General features: G+C 39.1%; 1 protein-coding gene across 1 annotated transcript in view; it reads left to right on the top strand.

Moving 5' to 3' along the window:
- Positions 1–22,460, top strand: part of MIB2 (MIB E3 ubiquitin protein ligase 2) — a 1,775,226-nt gene that overhangs the window by 1,247,566 nt on the left and 505,200 nt on the right. Inside the window, 1 exon segment of the mRNA XM_044061758.1 lies at positions 20,536–20,669. Coding sequence (XP_043917693.1) covers positions 20,536–20,669 — 134 coding nt within the window.

Genomic DNA, 22,460 nt, shown 5'->3' with positions numbered 1-22,460 from the left:
CAGCAGGTCCAGGCCACAGCATCACACATGAATGCTTCACAGAGTTGAGTTTCTGGATGAATTTCATCAGTGGGGTATTCCTCAAGTGGATCTCTTTGCCTCCCCTCTGAACACACAGTTCCCTCAGTTCTGTTTGAGTCCCACGTCCTTTGGCTTGGAAAGTGGATGCCATGTATGTTTTTTTGGAGGGGAATGTTCATTTATGCCTTTCCTCCTCTTCCTCTTCTTTTCAAGATCAAGAATGACACTTCAAAAATCTTGTTGGTAGCATTGCCACCTATCCATTTTTTCTGTACTATCCAGAAATCAAACTGCTTGTCCAGTAGTCTGGAAAATACTGTACACACCCTGGTATTCTCTTTCAAAAAAGAAGCAGACATTAGGAGTTTGTTAAATTATCAGATTTACTATGCTTTTTTTACAGAAAAAAAGCATAGTAAATTAGCAGAAAGAAGGCATCATCAACAGAAAAAGGGAAGTCCCCCTCACCTGATGTGATGATGTCACAAAATGGACAGAAAGTGGGCGTGACAGGGGAGGACATGGGCGAGGTTATGTGAAGGGTGAGTGGTGTGGCCTTGGTCCAGTTTTAACCACAGCGTAAGGTGACAACCATACTTGTTGGTGACTACCTTTTGGCACAGAAAGCACTGGGTTCCCTCTCTTATTTCTTCCACCCAGGGACAATCATCACTTGTTACCTAACTGCATGGACCTTGTCCTACAGGACAACCTAATCTCTTTTCCATCCTCACTTGTCCACTCTTCGACTGGCACTTTGGGCGATATGGTTTTGATTCCTTTCCAACACCAATTTTCTAAGGACATACTTAGGGTCCTGCAGGAGGCCAGTAAATTCAATACCAGAAAACCGTACATGTCCAAATGGTAGAGATTTTCTGTTTGGTGTCTTAAACATCACCAGGGTCCCTTTTCAGTGTGGCGTCCTCTTGGTTCTCTCCTATCTTTAACTGCTGCATGCTGGCTTGGCATATTTGTCAGTGAAAGCTCACTTGTCAGCCATTTCTGCCTGTCTGCCAGTTACTTTTCCTTTGTCCTCTAGATTTGAGGTCCAGCGGTTTCTAAAAGGCATCCTTCATATCACCCCCCCATTCCACTTTTTTGGGATCTTAATTTTGTCCTTGAAAAAATGATTTAGGCTCCTTTTGAGCCTGCTGCCTCTTCTTTGCAACATTGCACATAGAAGATTGTTTTATTGGTTGCTTTAACTTCTGCCAGAAGGGCATCTGAACTCCAGGCCTTCATGACGGTTCCTACTTTTTTGGTTTTCCATAGAGATGGGATGTCTCTCTGTATTTCTTTTATGCCCAATGTGGTTATTGCGCTGTCTCTTAGTAAGTCTGTCCAGCTTCCTTCCTTTTCCAGTTGCCTGCAGTCTGCTAGTTCTGCTAATGAGAAGGTCCTTCATACCTTGGACTTGCATAGATAGCTCAGATGTTATTTAAACAATACAAAGGCCTTTTGTAAATCTGTTAAGTGGTTTGTTTCTTTTCATACCAGGACATTGGTTTTGGGATTTTCTAAGCAAACATCTCATCCTGGAATTACAAGACCAATTCTTTTTATTATTCTCTTCATGACAAATAGCTGTCTGCTTCTGTTAGGGCTTTTCTACAGTAACAGCCTTCCTTTGTGGCTTTCTACAAAGGGGTTGGACACCATCTCTATCCTTGAAGCTGCCACTTGTCTTTGGTTCACACAGTCACCAAACATTGCAAATTGGATGTCATTTCAAGAGACAGGGCAGGTTTTGCCAGTGCTATCCTGCATGGGTTTGAGGAGGGCACCTCTTTGCCTTCCTCCTCCCTGCCTTCACTGTAGCTTTTGTACCCTCCCTTAGGTGAAGAATATTGCAACAGTGGTATGGAAGGACAAAGTACGATTGTGTAAAATCTTACCATAACAGAAGATATCCTTTTTTTCATTGGTACAGTATTCACGCCCTCCCTCCAACCCCTATATCCTTTTCTCTTTTTTCATGGGTGGTATTTTCCTTCTGGCCAAGAAGTTTTTCCTCCTCTTCCTTTCTTCCTTCTAGATGTACATGTTCTCCTTTCCACTGGGGGTCCTGGTTCTCCTGAGGCACTTCATTTCTGGGTTGAGAACATTTGTACATCACCTTTATGCCCTATGCTTGACAGGGAGCATATGTCTGACATATGATGCTCCTAAGTAGGGGACTGGAATAAAGGCTGAGGAGCAAATGCATGATATGGAGGGAGAATTTCTAGTGGTGAAAGGCTGATGGAAGGGCATAGTAATTACACTGGCTGCATTATATATTCCACTAAAAGCATTTAAACAAAATATAAAGACTATCATGGGAGAAGTTAGTGTTTCATCAAGAATGAATAGTAGTGGCTGGAGATTATAATGTAGGAAATAAAAAAATCATCTCTGTAGGGTGAGGATATCATTGAGTACAAGTTGATGTCAGATACATAGAGAAATATATGCTTTTGTTTAGGTTCGTTGATCTAATGTAAATAAGACAGTATGAATTAGAATGCGCAGTTTTTCAGGAAAATAATAGATCTTGGGCAAGATTAAATAGACTTTACATATAAAAATGTACTGTAACATGGTGTGAACCATGAGACACATCTGGTGATTATGTCAGATAATGCACCTATAAAAATTAAGGTTTGTAAACAAGTAAAATATTATTGTAACAAACATTGTCATTTTTTAATATTTCTTTTGAAAAATAAGTTGTTTAATGACTAGGTATACCGAACTTTAAGTGAAAATTATTAGATTAAAATCTAAGTTGTAAAGAGCTTGTAGAGGATTAGGGTAAGTTGCACGTTGAAGCTTAGAAATGCAGACATGGCCAAATCAAACAGTATATGGAATAATAGCCACAAATAAGTATCTGTAAGGATTTTTAAAGTAAGAGATTTATAGTATATGGAATAATATCCGCAAATACATATCTGTAGGGATTTTAAAAGTAAGAGATTTATAGAAAGGAAAACAAACAAGTGGAATGCAACAAGTTAAAGAGCAATTAAAGATGCTAGAATGTCCATTCAGTATTAAGTTAGAAAATATGAATGAGAATAGACCAGTGGTTTTAAAACAAATGCTTTTGACAATAAGCTTAGTGCAGCCAAATCACTGGCTTCAATAAAGGTAGAAATGGTAATAACTAAAATCAAGAATTGAGAATGGGAGGGTAGACATAGACTGAGGAAAAATATGATTGTAGTGGTAAACTATTGTAGTATGTTATATAGGTAAGATTTGGAGGTTGAGAGTAACACACAATAAATTGCATTACATTTGAGACAGTTACTACCTCTTTAATTGGCATCAAATGGGGAGAAACAGGAGAAGCTGAAAACTGAGATTAAAGGGAAAACAATAGAATAGATTAACAGCCTCAGGTATTTGGGAGTGGTGGTTGAGGAAACGGTAATTCTGAATGAGGAGGTGAAAGCTAGAATCAGAAGGGCTACTGCCAACTGATACAGAGTTGTAGGGCTAATGTGTGAGACAACAATGCAAAAGTAGCTGAAAAGTAAATAGTACAAAACATTAGCATGACCAGTATTTCTGTATGGTACAGAAACATGGACAGTGAGGACAGAGCAGTTGAGATATCTAAAAGTGATGGAGATGAAGTTCCTGAGATGGAGGCACATTGTGGGGCAGATGAAGGAATTATGATATTAGAGCAGAAGATAAAGTAGCTCCAGTTGCAAAGAAGATGAAAAAGAACAGATTGTGGTAGTTCAGGCACATGTATAGAAAAACAGAAGACAACTTGGTGAAGAATAGTTGGGAGAGACAGAAGGAAGGCAAGAGGGAACTAGGACATCCAACAAAGAGATGAATAGATTGCATGAGAGAAAACATGAGACGATCGGGCTTGACTCCAGAAGAGAGTGGCATTGAATTGAGAAAGGCAGTGACAGTTGATGTGACGCTTCCACCTCATTAAAAGAAAGGAAGAAAGGGGAGTTGATGATGACAACTTCCTCAGTTAGCAGAAATAGAAGGAGGTTATTAACAGTGAAAATAAAGGAAACTGAAATTAAGTAAGCAAGGAAGAGAAAACAGAATACAAGTAGAACATTTGGAAGTGATGAAATTCCAATTAAGGAACATGAAATATTAAAATTTGGCTAGTATTTTTTAAAACTGTTTTTCTGTGTGGGGATGTGCCCTTAACTTTGAAAATAGTCGTAGAAGTTGTACAAAAGGGAGGGAGAGATCTCCTTTATCTAGGGTCATGCAGATCCATTTTGGTTCTGAATCATGAATACCAGTTGTTTGTGATGATTCTGGCAAAAAGCTTGGCAGATACGTTTCCAAAATTAAGAGAACTGGAACAATGTTTGTTTCTGCAAGGTTGGAACCATTTGACCAAGTAACAGAATTCTTATGATTCAAAATAATACACTGAACAGTAGTAATTTTATACTAATTTTAATAGGTTTGGACAGCAAAAAACTGTTTTGCAGAGTGAGTGGGAATTGATAGAGATACTTTGAGGCATTTGGGTTTCCACAAACACAGACAAGTAATACTTACAGACTGAACTGTAATGGTGAGCTGTCTGAAGTATTTAGTCTTACGAAAGGAACTAGGTCCATTTTTCACCATTACCATTTGCTTTGTATTTAGAAGCGTCAGTCAGAGATGTAGGGCACTCATTCATAATGGGGTGTAAATGAAGAAATAATAACAAGAAAGTAGCTTGTTTTGCAGATGACATAATACCATGGGGCTGATTGTAAAACACTTGCTGTGTATAAGTGACCACTTGCAGTCAGAGCAAGTCTTTTGGAATCTGGCCCGTGGTGTAAGCTCGTTTATAGATAGAAGAGCAAGTTTTTCAGAAACAGGGCAAACTTGCACCTAGAGCAACTCTCTTAGAATCTGACCCGTATGTTACCAATCTAGTCCATAATATGATATAAAATTATATTTGATAAACTGAAATGTTTTACTGATTTAGTAGGATATGAAGCGAAAACAAAACAAAGGCTATAATAATGAATTATACCCTAACACGTGACTTGGTACAGAACTTCCCCTTTTTTCCGGGTCATGACAGGATGAGGTACTTGGAATTTGGTTAAAACAGGATGTTGAGCAAGCAGCTAAAGATGTGGGAAGAAATTGCCCAAAAGTACTTGAGAATTTGGTTGAAACAGGATGTTGAGCAAGCAGCCAAAGATGTGGGAAGAAATTGCAAGATAAGACTATGAAAATTGTTATTTTTGGATGTCAGCAGTAAGATACAAGTAGTTAAGACGTTTTTGGTTCTGCTGTTTGTTTTTTTATGTAGTTCATTCTTGTATATATCAACCAAGTGATCACATATGGAAGAATATTAAAAAGTTAATTAAGGTTATTTTTGAGATAACAAAAGAGAAAGAGTAAGTGGGAAACACTAACATTGACAAAGGAACAGGGTGGTTTGGGGCTACCAGATTTAGAGGCATACTATAAAAACTATAAGGCCATGCAGCTTAGGCTAATATATTTGATTCAGGACCCAGAATACTTGCTCAAATGGAAGCATATGAGAGGCATAGTGCCCAATGAGGCATCAGTAGGACCACATGTGGAAATCTGGATAGATTTAGGAAGGTAATATAAAATATGTACAGCTTTATGCACATAAAATTGATAAGCATGTCTTTACTTTAAATGAAGTTAGACATTGGAAAAATAGAATAACACCAATAAGATATACCGTATAAAGTAATAAGAAAGATACAGAAGAATAAGTGATGAGTGTTTGGAAAAGAGAGAACAAAGAGCCAGGATTTTTGGAACAGATGATAAAAGGGGATGAGGCTAAACAAACTGAATTTAATTCAGATCAGAATCCATATAGAGGTCTAATGATACAGTAGAAGGAATATATGTGGAAGCTGGATATTAAATGTGTTAAATCACAAATGGTAGATGTGATGCTCCTGCACTAACCCAGTGGTCAAGGAGCCCCAATCCTCACCACTGGCAACAGTGGGGAACTTACACACTGAGAGGATGACAAGTGCACACACAGTAAAGTGCAATTTCCCTTAAGAGCACTCAGAGATCACAGTCAATCTGGAGCTGTTTTTTCCCCAGATCCCCATTAAGACTCCCCATTGGCACAGCTATAGGGTTGAGATCTCAGCTGAGTGGCCAAACCAAGATCTCCAGTACCCTCTCTTTCCAACCAGTGCTTCATGTCCCTGCCAAAGTCGTTGACTCACACACTCTTTGTGATTTGATTTCTATATAAACACCGACACACAAAACAATCCTGGGAAAGGCTGACACAGGTTTACTAGCTAAGCCCCCTTCTGCCCAGACTATAAGGTAGTTCCTCTGCCACCAGCCACTCTTTATCAGCTACTTTAAGACCCTTAGCAAAGGGTGTCCAATCCTATTATGTAATGTTACTGTTAATCCAAATGATAGTCTTACCATGAGCAAGGCTATTTAGGAGTGGCTTCTACAGTGTTGCCAAATAGATATGCAAGTACTCTATGAGCTTAAATATCTCTAAACAGACCAGCCACAATTGGAAAGTTTAAATATATTTAATAATAAATAATAAAAGAACAAGACAATAGTAAGTAATCAGTTACATCAGAGTTCAAAATCACAGGAAATATTTAAAATAACATTCCAGGACAGTCCCAACTAAATAAAGAAAAACATCTAAGCTGTACTTTACTATATTCCTGTTTGAATCTAAAAGAGTTATTATACCCTAAAAACTTCCTTACAGCAAGGCAAGTGCAGAGGTGAGTGGGCATTTCCAGCTGATGTTGTTAGGTCAAAGACAAGATGCACAGTCTCTCTCTGAGAGAGTTCTTAAATTAATATCAAGTATTACTGCTGGGTTAGCTTGGATAACATCACTTGTCACCTGACTTCAGTTCCCAAGCTAAACCCACTTTGCCAGAAACTAACAGAATTGTAGCATCTCCCTGTGAAAAAATACACATCTCTCAGGTGTTTGCAGATCCTGGAAGTCATAAAACACTTCTACATCTTAAACCTAGTAATTACTTATCTTTCAAGATAATACAAAAAACTTCTAACTCTAGACATTGTGTCTGCTATGGCACTGAAACTGAGAGATAGCATCTCTTTTATTACGTAATGAAACAATTTAGTTTCAACTATTTTCTCTGAATTTTTTCAAGTTAACCTCCTGTATTCCAGTTTCCATTAAGCATGTACATCTAAACAGTCACAATATTGCAGGTACATTCCTGTTCTGTTCCAATAGGGCATGCTGTGTTTACATTTTAGCTCAGTACTTTCCACACACTTCTGTATAAATCATATCGATATTCACAAATGACATAGAAGTATTTTCAAAATTCCAGATAGCTGAGCTGGCAGTATTTCCCCTTGTCACAGTAGACTTTGTAATTGAGGCTAGATCAGAAATTGCAGACCAGGAGAAAGCATAAGAGACAAAGATTTGAAAAGAAAATGCTGTATAAAATTAAAATTAACAAGGGGTGAATGGTTAAATAAAGATGATGATGGTGATCAGCGGAAAGAAATACTTATCCCTAGATATGTCACTAAATTGAGAACATTTTGAAGTTTGCATCACAATGTTTGCACAGAAACTTGAAAAAATAGACTAGATGCATGTTGGAGATGTGACAGTTCAGAATGACTATCTTGGGAGCATATATTTTATGAATATATGGTGTTACTTTAGAACAAAATTAATTGAACAATATATTGTGTTGCACTTGGAAGAGAATTTAACCTCAGTACGGAGACATTTTGGTAGAGTTGTTATAAAATAACATGTACTAAAGAGGTGAAAGCATTGCTATGTTTAGTGTTAATAGTGTCTAAGAAAACTACAGAAAATGAAAAAAAAAAAACAAAGGCAAACTATAAGAGAGATTAAAATATGAAACTGAAAAATATTAGATAACAGAAACAGGACTAGGTAAAGAATGGACTGTGTAGGATTCTGTAATGTAAACTGAACTTGAAGAGGATATTGACATGGAACAAAGCATGTAAGATGTACATCTGTTTAAAGAGAATAGGCTGTAACACAGTGTATGAAGGCACTGGTCATATTAAGATTGTAATATGATAAAACAATATGGTTACTAGTCAGTACCTAATCTTGGGTTATAATGTAAACAATTAGCTTGTGAGTTTGAATGTTTTGTTTGTTTTAAGAGCAATGTTAAATCAGTCTGGAGATCGAGACTTGATAGAATAGCTCTTTGTGATATATGGGTTTCCATGCTTAAGAACTGCAAGTTATTGAAAGTTAAATGTAAGCACAGATTGTCAAGAGGCTTGTTTATTAGTATTATGTAAACATATAAACATGAGTTAAATTGGTTGTAATAACAATCAGTACTGCATTATCAAGTAATACCAATCCTGGGGCTTGCAAAGTATGTAAAACTGAAAATGTTGCTCTTTAAAAATATTATCTGATGTTGTCAATTTTCATTCTGTCCTCAACTATTGGGTTTGGATCCAAACTGTCAGATCCGACTTGGCTGTTACTAAACTCGCTGTAACCAAATCTCTCGAGCTTCTCCCTTACCCATAATGCACCTCACCAAGTGCCTCAGATCTCGTTTGCCGCTTCAAGCTAACAGACATGGTCTACCATCTCTCTCTCGAGCTGTGTGACTTAAATAATTAAATTTTTTTGCATTTTTACCGTTTTTTCTCTCACATCGCTAGTTAATATTCTTTATCTTCCATCTCTTCTTGTTGTATTGCTATAGCTATTAATTTCTATAGTACTTGGTACTTAGATACTATCATTAGCATCTCTCCTTTCTTACGACTCTGTCTTTACCATTGTTGGTATTCCCTTGTCCTCTTTTCTAACTAGTAAAAAAAAAATGTTTGTCTACCATACTTATTTTTTCCGTGTATAATACTTCTGACTTGTTGTTGTTGCTGTTGTTGGCGTTATTATTGTTCATTGCTCATTATGACTGAAAAACCTGCTGGGTTTAAAATAATGTACTAAAAAAATGTACCAAGTTTGGACATAAATTGCCAGTTTCTGATGCCCACACATTTTATGTTTATTGCCTGGGCCCTCTTCATTTACAAGAGAATTCCTTAACTTGCCATGGCTTCAATCCCCATGCTCTTATGGAATGCAAGAACAAGTTGATTTTGAAAGGTCTTTATTACGTCATCCTTTGGAGAAGCCATATCTGAATTGCCTAAACCTAAACCTCCTCCTTCAAAATCTTCTTCTTCTGACTCTTCAAGAAAGAGTGGTCAAAAGGACCTGGTCTCAACCCCAGATCTGAAAAAATTGAGAGTGCAGAAGCATATGGGTTCATCAGAGCAGACCGTCTCAACACTGCTTGATCCAACCCTAACATAATTGGATCAAAAACATGTTAAGCCATCGGATTCTACCCTATCGGATCCGACACTGTCAGAAGTTATTGAGATGCCTTTTCTTCCACGTACCAGATACTCTCCATCTGTGGATCCAGTTCCTGACAGGCTCCCATTACCCTTTTTTCCAGAAGCCTCACAGAAGAAGATGTGTAGAGAGTTGTAAGAAAGATCCTATTGGCACAGGAGCGTATTGGTTTTACTTTGGTACCTACCCCTCTGGATCAGGTTATCTGTACTTCCACAACACCCCCTTTTCAAATTCCTTCTTTGATGCCTTCTGTTGCTTCAGAGTCCCAGGATCCTAGCCATCCGGATCTTTCAGCCTTGGAGCTGACAATTTCCGTATTCTAGCAAAGAACCAAACCAATGATTAAAGGACAAACTGTAGCAAAAAATACTGCAAATCCAAACAAACTCAGTATGTCCTCCAGGACTCTGGGCATAGAAATCACAAATTCAAGTAAAAAAATAACTCTGGTTTATTGTAACACAGGATAAGCGCTTTCACAAATGTGCTTCTTCAGATCCTAAATTAAAATACAAACAGCATCCTTAGTATTTAAAAAGTAAAAAAAACAATCAAAAACAGATGTTCTTCGTGTTTTGCTGTTGCAGTCATCACCTCATAAGGACTTTCATTCTTACTGTATTCCTTGCCTAGGCTCTGATCATAATTTTCTGGGTTGTCAGTTTTGTGCTAGATTTAACCAACACACTATTAAGCGTCGGTATGATTTTTACTTTAAACTACTTTGGACACAGATTTAATTATCCAGAAATGTCGGCGGAAAGCCATCCGACTACCGGAGTTCACAAAAAACGCAAAGAAAAAGAAAGACAGCCGAGGCTCAAAACCGATGACGAAGCTTCTCCTAAGCCAGTCACCGATTCGCTGGTTCTCAGTGAGGTGCTTTCGCAGCCCCTGACGACCACTACTTTAGAGTCACAGGCCGCTACCGACTCCCACATGGAGTTGGCCATGCCACTGGAAGCTCAAAGTATTGGAGCCTCGAAAGCTAATCCTTCAGATGGGTCCGGAGCCGCTGAGCAGGCACTGGCTTCTGAGGGTGTATTCAGACCCAAGCACCTATACATTAAACCGACTTCAAAGGCTAAGACTAAAGCACCTTCAAAAGCAAAGAAGCAACCTCAAGAACCACGTGGACAGGCTTCCATGCCCAAAAAACAGATGCTCAAAATGGCCGAAGACTTGATTTACTTGATCAGGGGTTCCCATCCCCCTCCTGATAAGAGGCCTAGGCAAGAGACTGACTATGAATCTTCAGATCAGGTTTCCATTTCTTCTGATTCCTCTTCTGATCAGGAATATTCTTTTCCCCCCCTATGAGGATTCTGATGCTGAAGAGTCCATACCTTCAGCTTCTCCTCCTGAGGATTATTCTTTTGGGGAAACTTTACATACCATGAGGGAGCATTTCCACTGGGAGAGCCAAGATTTTTCAGAGTCTAAAAAGAGGCTCAGGGATTTCCTATTATTACCTCAGCACAAGCCACTAGCCATCCCTCCTGTGTGAGACATTGTCGATGATGTGTTTTCGGAGTCAAGCCTTACCCCTGACTCCTTACCTCCAGCTCCTGTTAAGCCTGACAGATATTACAGGGTTCCTGACTCACATCATTTCCTTTTTAAAAACCCTGCTGCAGACCCAGGAACTATTTCTCAGGGTCCCAAGGGTGTTAAGGCTTCCACTGCAAAAAACCCTACCCCTTCTGATAAGGATTCTAGGGCTCTGGATAGATGGGGAAAAAAGGTTTACACATCTGCTACCTTGGCTATAAGGGCCTTAAACTGTCAGTTTCATATGCTCAAGTATCAGCAACATGTCATGGTATTGCTTAAACAGAAAATGTTAAATTCTGAATGTGCAGAAAACAAGGAAATGCAGGATGTATTGCATGCAGCTGAACAAGTTGGAAAGCATACTTTGCAATGTGGTTTTGATTCTTTAGAGGCCTCCTGCAGGGCCGCAGTTACTGGTTTTGTAATTAGAAGGCATGCTTGGTTAAAGGAACAAAATCTGCCCGATCATGTTAAAGTTAAATTATTAGATGCACCTTTACAGCATGATTCTTTGTTTGGTGTTAAGGCAGAAGAGGTGTTAAAGAAAATGGAGGACAAGGCTAAATGTATGCAAACGGTCAAAGATTTCTTACAAGTACAGCCACCTAGGTTTAGTAGACACTGGCCAACAAAGAATTGGTCCTTTCCCATGTCAGACAGACCTCAAAGGCGTAGACCCAGACGCCCTACAGGCAGATCCCAGGCTCAAGGTTCATACAGGTCAAAACAATGGGGTTCTTTTACCTCCAAAAGTGGAGAAGACAATCACAACCTTACAGGAAACAGTCCCAATGACTTCCCCCTGCCTGCACCAAGCACTTATTTCCTGGCAGCACCCTTAGGGGGAAAATTAGCACTTTTTTCTCAAAATTGACATATTATAACCCAGGACAAGTGGGTTCTAAATATCGTGTCACAAGGCTACAAGTTCCATTTCCATACCCTGCCAATGACAAACGGCTGGCCAGATCTGCCAAAACATCAATGGGCAGAGGCACAAAAACAAGTCTCATCCCTCATGGACATGAGGGCCATTCAACAAGTGCCAGAGCAAGAGTGGGGACAAGGATTTTACTCAAGACTGTTCTTGGTACCCAGAAAGGACAAGGCCTGAAGGCCAATACTGGACCTATCGAGTCTGAATACATTCCTGGATATACCAAAATTCGAAATGTTGACTTTGCAGCAGCTACTGCCCATGCTGGGCAAGAACACTTGGCATGTAACTTTAGACCTAAAAGAGACATGCATACCTGCATGTCCCAATCAGACAAATATGCAGAAGATACCTCAGATTCAAGGCTGGCTCAATGCATTACCAATTCTCTGCACTGCTCTTTGGCTTATCTACTGCGCCCAGGGTCTTTACAAAGTGCCTGCAGACAAAGAGGAATTCAAATATATCCTTACTTGGACGACTGTCTAATTCAAGCAGAGAGCAAGGACATTCTTCTACGGCATCTGGCGTTTGTGAAAAAACTTCTAACATACCTAGGGTACACAGTCAACGAAAAGAAATCAAAACTAGTACCTTCTCAAGAGATAATATTCCTGGGTGCAAGCTTAAATACAACTGCCCAGATGGCTTATCTCACGTCAGACAAACAAAGACAACTGACTACCTACTTCAACATGTTAGCAACAAAAGCCCAGTTATCTGCAAGAAAAATTCTGCAGGCTTTGGGTTTCATGGCATCCTGCATCCTACTAATTCCATATGCAAGACTGCATATGGGAAAATTCAATGGTACCTAAAAAGTGTTTGGACTCAACATTGCCACAGCCTGGAAACTATAATTACTCTCATTCCCTGCCTGCAACAGGAGATTTGATGGTGGGCAAAGGCTTGTCACCAAACAAGGGACAGCTGTTCACATTACCCCCAGTCAGGCAGACGCTAACAACGGATGCGTCAGATTATGCCTGGAGGGCCCACATGGCAGGAAGATGCATTCAGGGAACATGGACTTCAAACCAAATGCATCTACATATCAATCAAAAAGAGATGCTAGCTGTTCAGAATGCCCTGATAGCCTTCAAGAACCTTCTTCAACCAGGACAACTACTGATAAAGACAGACAACATCACGGTCATGTGGTATATAAACAAGCAGGGGGGCACGCATTCTTACCCCCTTTGCAGACTGGCCATGACTTTGTGGGACACAGCATTGACTTACCAAGTACATTTGCAGGCACAATTCCTGCCAGGAAGGGAAAATACTCTGGCAGACGAATCAAGCAGAAACGGATAGTAGAACACATTAGAGATATTAAAATTAAGAAAACGGCTAGTTCACTTTACATACACAGTTCAAAGTGTAAATAGTTTAAAAGATTTTTATTCTTTGTAATAGATAGAATTCCCTACAATAACAACAAAGGAGGTGACGACAAGAATTTGTTAGAAGCAAAGGAATGTTTATGGCAGTTGAGATTCAATGCTAATGAATGTCCAGGTATTAATGAACATATATCAATTGCCAGCATACTGAAATACAAATCATATTGTATACAACACAAATAGATATTTTAACATTTTAGCACAATACAATACACACTGAAATTTTAACTAAATGTTATTAATATATACAAAATTGTGAATTTAATAATATATTGTATGTGTTATTAAAGTATATGTATTAATTCAACATATACCATTTAGTAAGGAACAACTATTTATTGTTTAATTATTTATAGATATTTATTCATTGTTATATTATTATGTTAGTTAGTTATTATTTTTAAATGCATATATTTGTAATTTGTAATATTGAATAATTAATGCAGGTATTTTAATATGATTGGTTGCTTCAAGGGTGTTGTGTGACCAGTAATATTATATAATGAGGTCAATGATTTAAAAGTTTGTACTCTGATGATGCCCTGGAATTAATGGGTGAAAGCGCTTAGTACTTTTTTATGTGAACAGTTTTTATTATTTATTATTCAATTTGTTTATTCAATTCGTTTGTTTTATCGAATAAACAAGTTCCTACAGTGACATTGTGTCGCCTTTTTGGTTTTATAAGCATGGTAAGTGGACGCCCTATCCTTCAGCTGGAAAAAACTATCAGTGTATGCCTTTCCCCCTCTACCTCTCCTCCCCAAGGTACTCCTAAAGGTCAGACAGGAGAAGCCAAAGATGATACTGATTGCACCAGACTGGCCCCGCCAGCACTGGTACCCAATATTAAGGAGGTTGTCTCAATGCCCAGCTTGGACCCTACCTCAAGTACTGCATCTACTGTCCCAGCAAAACAATCAGATCCTGCACAGCCAGCTCAGGACTTTAAACCTGGCAGTATGGCGGATAATGTAGTCATACAAGACACACCACTCAGCAAAGCTGTGATGGATGTCATTTTGGAAGCCAGAAGGCCTAGTACTAGAAAATCTTATGCTGGAAAATGGAAGAGATTCTGTGCTTGAAACCAGGCACAAGGAACAGATACAGCTGTGCCAAATATTCCTCAGATTTTACAATACTTAACTGAGATGCTGGACAAAGGCCTATCTTTCTCATGTATTAAAATTCATGCCTCTGTCATTTCAGCTCATTACAATGCGGAGCCACCAATTTTTTCTCATCCCTTATTAAAACAGTACCTCAGAGGAGCCAAAAATTTAAGGCCTCCAAGGAGATCACCAATGCCTGCATGGGACCTCAACTATGTCTTGGAAAAACTTACCCTGCCTCCTTTTGAGCCAGCTGCTACTGCTGATTTAAAGTTTTTATCTTAGAAAACAGCTCTACTCCTAACAATAACTTCTGTAAGACGAGTTTCAGAGCTACAGGCACTCATGGCTGTGGAACCTTTTATCATTTTTTATCCGGACAGGGTCTCCCTGAGGACAAACCCAACATTTATGCCTAAAGTGGTGTCCAGTGTGTCTCTTAACCAAACCATTCATCTGCCAACTTTTTTATCCAAATCCACAGAACAAGGGGGAAAGAATTCTGCATTCTTTGGATGTACACAGACAGCTTAGATTCTACTTGGACAGAACCAAAGTTTTCAGAAAAACAGAGCAATTACTAGTGGCATATGCTGCAGGATCACAAGGAAAGGCTATCTCAAAGCAGACTATTTCAAAATGGATAGGCCACTGCATTAGTTTCTGCTACTTATACCATGGCAAGCCGGTGCCTAAGAGCATTAGGCCACATTCCACCAGAGCTGCAGCCACTTCAGCAGCCTTTCTCAGAGGAGTACCAACCAAGGACATTTTAGAGGCAGCTACTTGGAGTTCAGTGCACACCTTTACAAAGCACTGTCATCTGCCACTCTACTCTAAATCCAGGGCAGGCTTTGCCACTGCAGTTCTGCAGGGTCTCATAGCCACTCCTAATGCTTTTTCTGACGACATTTCTGGATAATTAAATCTGCGTCCAAAGTAGTTTAAAGCAAAATCATACTGACGCTTAATAGTGCGTTGGTTAAATCTAGCACAAAACTGACAACCCAGAAAATTATGATCAGGGCCTAGGCAAGGAATACAGTAAGAATGAAAGTCCTTATGAGGTGATGACTGCAACAGTGAATACACTCTAACATCTACATTTATGGTAAGTGTACACAACTGTACTTTCTGTCAGTGATGTAATGGCCTCACCCTCAGTGCAGGTTTTATAGGTATAGTGTAATTTAAACCTGGCACCCTATGTGCTTGTAATATAGGTATCCAGCTCTTCTCTCTATATTCATTCTTATTAACCAGGTCCCCTCCCCTAATATTATTCCTAACTATTTCCACCACTGTAAACCTGAAACTATACCCGTTGTTATCCTTAACATGCTTATACAAAGCATTTTTACTATTTTTATTCCTAATATCTCGTAGATGTTGGAGAACCTTTTCCTTAAGTCTCTGATTGGTTTTACCTATGTAGAACGATGAACAATCCACACAGGTAGCCAAATAGACCAAATTCTCTGTTCTACAGTTGACATTAAGATGAAACTCATACATTTTTCCTGTGGTCGGATGTATAAAAAAATTAGGGCATGAAATAAAATTACATGCTCTGCATTTTCTACAAGGGAAAATGCCTTCCCTCAACTCTAACTTAACCTGCTTCTTAAACTGTGTGTAGCAAAGTTCTCTTTTAAGGGTTGTGTTGTTCCTAAAAATGAACCTAGGTTCATTCCCCACAACTTCCTTAACCGTATCATCATACCTTAAAATAAGCCAATTTCTTCTAACAACATCACAGATTGTGCATTATTACTATATTTAAGTAAAAAGCCACATCTGGGTCTATTGGGATTTACCTTAGCCTTCTGTTGTATCTGCCTAGTCAAAAAAGGTGCCCCATCTCTACGTCTTAAAGCACTTATAGCCTATTTTCCACTTCCCTTATACTATATTCCCTTTCCTTAAAATCTTCCCTCAAAAGTTCACATATTCTTCATCATTAGTATGAAGACTAAGACATTCATAAAAATTGTCTTTTTAAGGTATTACCAAAAATTCTATTAGGATGCATACTATGTCTGATAATTTGTTCTTCCTACAATCCTTAATGAAACAACAGAGAGTCAAGGGATCCGAAGGGCAGTACTTTGAATTGGTAATGCGTGGCTCCCAGCTGGAACTGTAGGTACTTTCTGGATTGCCTGTTCATTTTTATATGAAAGTCTATAGAGCACATCCAGTCATCTTTGCACAGAAAGGGTAGAATAGACTGAACCATGATGATCTAGAATTTGGTTTGTTGAACTGATTTGTTTAGATTGGTGAGATCCAAAATTGGTCTCCTGTCCCCTGTTTTCTTTGGCACTAAACAGAACCTTGAGTAAGTTCTGGATGTTATTTGGCCTGGTGGGACCTCTTGGATGACTCTTTTGTAGCAGCTTTTGAATTTGAATTAATGCTTGATCCCTCTGACTGGGTGGAAAGTCAGGGACTTTTCTTGGAATTGGAGGTGAAAGGGAAAAGGGCATTATGTAACCTCTGGAAATTATCCTCTGCACCCAAACATCTTATGTTAAGTCTATCAAGGCTCTCTGGTGCAGGGATAAATGAACCCCAACTGTCTCCAGAGGTGAGCAGTCAGGCCTCCATTCAGGAGCATTGATAGGATACATATTTCTGTAAATTAAGATATGAGATTGAGATGACCTGGTCATAACCCAGCTTGTGACTTCTTTAGGTAATACATACCTCTTCACCTCTGAGCTCAGAGCTCACATTCTTAACAACACGAGAAACTGTTTTAGATTAAATGTAAAATGTTTATTTCTTTTGCTTACCTCTGTCTTAAGTTAACATTAAACAAACATTTCAAGCTTCTTTTGTTTGTAGTATACAAGACTTTAGTTTACAGTACACATCACACCCCTCAATGTACTGACTTTGAAACTGTTCTTCTGGGCTGGAATTTGAGCAAATTACAAAAACTAACTCATTGTTCGTTGAAGGCTGTGCGTCAGGGCTGGTAACCCGGTACGTAAAAATCCACTACCAATCATTAGCGGACCAGAGTTCCGCTGTGGCGACCCCTAACCGGGAAAAGCCGAAAGACACAAACAAACAAAAACTAACTCATTGTGATCATTGTACATCTTAGAGGGAGAGGAAGGAATGACCGTATTTTCATTTGGTAATGCATAAATATTAAATGTATAAGATCATAATTCCACAGGCTTGAGCACTGTTGTAGCTACATGAGGCAAACGGTGTGTACATTATTAGTTCATCTCCTTATATCATCAACTTCAACTGTGCTTAGATAGAACTTTGCTTGATTGAGTTTTGCTTCAGCAGGTACCTCACTTCTATGGCTCAAAACTGTAACAATATCATTGTATTGAAATCTGTAGTCTTTAGCATTCTCCTCAGTCACGGGTATTTAAAAAGCGATTTCATAGTAAATATGCAGAATAACATTAATTAGCTTAACCTTTGTACCACGTACAGATTTCTTCAATAACCCCGCTTGATTGCTGATCCAAAAGTAAAATCTTTTAAGATTAAGGGAGGACCACTCTACTCTTTTTACATTAAAATTATCTCTCTTCTGTTTCAAAAGCAGTAAAAAATGCAGAGACTTCACATATTCCAGTATCTTTCAGGAGGCAACAGCAGCTCTTTAACTGTCTGTACTTCCTATCTGGATCAGAGTTTGTCCTAACATCTCCTATTATTCTTACCTATACCTAGCTCTGCTACTTGTAGAGCGGTAAATCAATTTGGCTATGGTGTGCAGCGTCCTGGGTTTGAGCCTTGCAACTGCTGTTTATTTGGGGTGGGAGGTTGGCATAATGGTTAAGGTGTTTACCTTACAGACGCAAGGTGCAGGGTTTGATTCTCACATGGGGCAATTGGCTAGGCTTAAAATGGCTCACAAGGGCACTTAGCCTAGTACTAATCTATGAACAAACCTTCTATGAACATAAGGTCCAGCCCCTTAGTCAGTGAATAAGAACAGATAAATCTGTAATTCTAACAGAGCAGATGTGAAAGTCATTGTCATTTCATTAAGTCCCTCAACAGGTAAAACTTCCATGTTGCAGCCAGCTTAGAGCTTACACTGCCAAAATTGTAGATTATTTTATTTGTAGCTTCATTCTAAGTTGCTGAAGAGGCTCAGCTGTTTTTCCTTTTGCCTGCTGTGAATGAACAGTCTCACTTGGGTTGCTTAAGTCCTCATTTGATGGCAGCTACCACTCACCTCACACAGTCCTGCATAAACTCTTCAGTTTGGTGCATCTGCTATATTGTCACTCCTTCTGAGTGCAGTATCTTAAAATAGGCTGGATGTATTATTCTACATTTGTATTCCTTCTGCCAACTTAGTTACATGTGTATGCCGCGGTGGTACGGCGGTAGCGTTGTTACCTCACAGCAAGAGGTTCTCCCGTTCGATTCTCGGCTGGGCTTGGGAGTGCCTTCTGTGTGGAGTCTGCATGTCCTCCCTGCGGTTGGGTAGCGTTAGAAAGACATGCGTGCGTAAATGGGCGTGCCTTCGTTGAAGGTTGGGTGTTGAGCTGGCACCTCGGCGTTTCGTAAAAATCTACTGCCATTCATTAGCGGACCGTAGTTCCACTGTGGCGACCCCTTACCGGGAAAAGTCGAAAGACAAACAACTGCCAACTTAGTTACATGACTGCGATGGCAAAATTCTTTGCGCTAGTTTCAGGACAGAGGTCTTAATCCCAACACAGTCACTTCTGTAAGCACCTTGCCTGGGTTCCATAAGTGCCTTAATATTTTTGTGTTTGTTGCAGAGGTAGTTAAGTTCATACTTGCTGCTGTTTAACTTTTGATCTACTTGTTCTGCCAAAGTGACATGCTATAAACAAGTTTAGTTCTAGCCCTTGTGGGCCATTTTGAGCTTAGCCAATTTCTCCCTCGAAGATGAGAATCAGACCTTATACCTTGTGTCTGTGAGGAAAACACCTTAACCATTATACCATTCCCCTCCCCCATTTGACTCAGACTACAGATAAAACTCACAAGTTACTTTGTAGTTTGAGAAAGAAGTTACTTCCAGTGTTGACTCGTGCTATATAGCTAGATAACAGCAGTATAAATATGGAAAAAGTTAATGCAGAAAAAATTTATGTCCGGTTCAACATGGCACCCTGGGGACCGTACCACAGCTTCCAACTTGGGAACTGCTGGTGCACAGAGTAATGGCATAAACCTGCAAGGATCCATTTGGTTGGGTAAAACTGACTTGTGGATGGTTTTTGCTATCTTTATATCAGGAAGAGGACAAATATAGTTTAATGACTTGCTTATGATGCATTTATGTCATTTTGTCGCATACCTTGCTCACTTTGAGTTAGTTTACCAGGCCCCACTTTAACAGAGTTAGGTAGCTCCTTCAGCCATTGACTTATGTGGGAAAGTATAACAGGAGGAAACGGAACTCTTGTGTGAACCCATACAAACAGTGGCATATATTGCGATGGCTGGCTTGGGGCAGGTAGCTTGTACTGTCTATTTTCAAGAATAATCAGCACAGGCTACTGCTACAAGCACAGCTATGGATTAAGTTGTTTTGCTGAGTTTCGACTGTAAAAGTTACATTTTGGATAAGGGTTTGTTAGTGCTTGTTAATACAATTTGATTACATTTGTATAAATGCATATTTGTCTATGTCACAAGTGTTAATTCAATAAAGGCATTTATAACAAAAAAAGCCTTTCCTCTCTAATAGGTGACCAAATTAATTTCAGAAATTTTGCATTTCTAAGATAATTGGCTTTGAGAACAGTAACTTTAGCTTTGTTTATCAAATGTTTTGCACATGTTTAAATGTACAATAATACTGCCATGCTTTTTTGATAGTTCAGGCTCTTGTGTTTATGCTAAGCATTCCTCATGACACTGATATCTCCTTTAATTCAGGAGTGGCCAGTGAACTGGTTGTGCCGTTTTTCTTTCTCTTTTTCTAATAGTGCTTGTGTTAGATTGGTAGTAGAATATTCCTCACACATTCAAGGGATGTTTTGGTATGAGCCTGTGTTGTGCTTTATTAAAACAGTACAAGTAAAAGCTTTGTTCTCTCCCTCTGTTCTCAATTACTGCCTACAGATACACTGATGTCAGTAGTAGAAAAGCTTCTGTCACAGAAAACAGATCCAGAAAACCCTGGCCAGCTAGTTATTGAAGCAACACATGGCAACTTGGCAAAGATTCGAGAGCTGCTGCAGAAGTACCCAGACAAGGTATGTTTAAGCTGATTAAAAATATAAAATGATGGCAATGATCATTTCTGATATACAGCACACTGAGGCTGGGCTGTTTGGGTGGCACAATTTAACCAAATGCAATCAATTGCCAGGGACCTGCATTCATTTTTTACATGAATTGCATCCGAATGTGTTCAGCTATATAGTTATTAAAAAACAAAAATTGTTCTAAACTCTGTATTGTGGTCTTTTGGCATCAGGAGGTTTTATTAAACCTACAGTATATATGCAAAACTTGGCTTTGACTAGTTAATGAAATATCATTAATTCTTCTGAAAGCTTTGTGAAATTAAGTTGGGAAAAGTACTGATTTATGCTGGAAACTAATGTTCAAATATTTAATGTTCTGTGTACAGATCATGTGTTGTTATGAGCTTATGACAAGGAGCCCTCTGCATTTGATAACTCCTGTTCTTGCAAGCCTTCTCATATTACTTCTAAGACCTCAAGCTCCTGTAATAGTCAGTACATTTCATGGCAACCCTGTGATGCACTGGAAGGGCATGCCATAGATCCTTGCATCACATTTTGTCTTGTAGACTGTTTCATTAGAAAGTTCTGCATTTTAGTCCAAAAAAGCATAAACCATTTTAAGAATTTTTGTGGTTATTATGTCATGAGCTTCTGCTTGCATACGATACATCTTTATTGTATATAACTAGAGAATGACATCAAAGCATGCCAAAAGTGCCAATGAGTCAACTTGGCTAATCATACAAGGTATTTACAGGATGGTTTTGGCATAGCTTAACAGTTGCAGATCTCCAGGACATTTGTATGAATTTTACTTTCAGCCTGACAGCCTGCTTCCTTTGGCTTTTCTGAGCCGAGTCTGGCTGACCAACATAGGTTGGGCCAGTTTGTGCAGGTATTTTTGTCTGCCAGGCCTTCAGCCACATAATGGTGGTGACTTGTACAGCATATTGCTTGTCTGGGTGACAGAACACTATCCTTGAGTATTGCTTGAAGACAGTGTAGGAATCTCTTTGGGCCTGTCACCCACCGCACCACATCTAATAAGACATTGTCCTTGCACTACCACTCATTCCTTGCCAGACTTAATTATTTCTTTATACCAGCCTCCTGGAGGGGCTCATATTGGCCTTTCAGGTGCTACTAGTTACAAACATCCTTCCTGTTCGAAATCTTTCTGGTCCTGGGAGTCTGACGAGACAAGATCCGTGCCTTTTAGATGGGTAGTTATAATGGCCCTTTTCCCTCGGGTAACACTGTCTGGTGTATAAGGACCTTGATGGACTGCCTGGTAATTATCCTTTCCTCTCCCCAAAAGAGGCCGAGATATTGTTCAGAAAAGGAGGAGGAAATGTCTTGTTTTGTTCCTCCTTTGGGGCTTTTCTTAAGTATACTGGGTCAGTAATATGGAAATAACCCAGAGTTGGTACACTATCTTTTGGAAAGATGTTCGTGTATTTTACAGCAGTTGTCTTAAGGAATGAAATTTACCAAAACATTTAATTTCAGCAGATGTCTAATTGCAAGTGCAAGTCCATGAACTTCATCTGCCGACTTGGACTTACTGCAGTTTTTACTGAGCCTGGAACTGATATATATAATATGCAAAAGGTAATATGTAATGTATAACATACAGTATATAGTAGGGGTGTGTGGAATGCACCTTTTACAGTGTTCTCTGTTGTATGTCATGTTATCCATGAATGCATCAGAAACTGTAGGTAGTAAGATCTGGAGAAAGTAGTTGTGCAGCTCATAGTAGTAGATAAAATCTGCCAAAGTGACAGTTTCATT

The sequence above is a fragment of the Protopterus annectens genome, chromosome 2.part0 (assembly GCF_019279795.1).
Source record: "Protopterus annectens isolate FY-2018-M chromosome 2.part0, PAN1.0, whole genome shotgun sequence".
NCBI classification, from domain to species: Eukaryota; Metazoa; Chordata; order Ceratodontiformes; family Protopteridae; genus Protopterus; species Protopterus annectens.
Note: the sequence above shows the minus strand (reverse complement) of the source record. Positions and strands in the feature narration are given on the sequence as shown.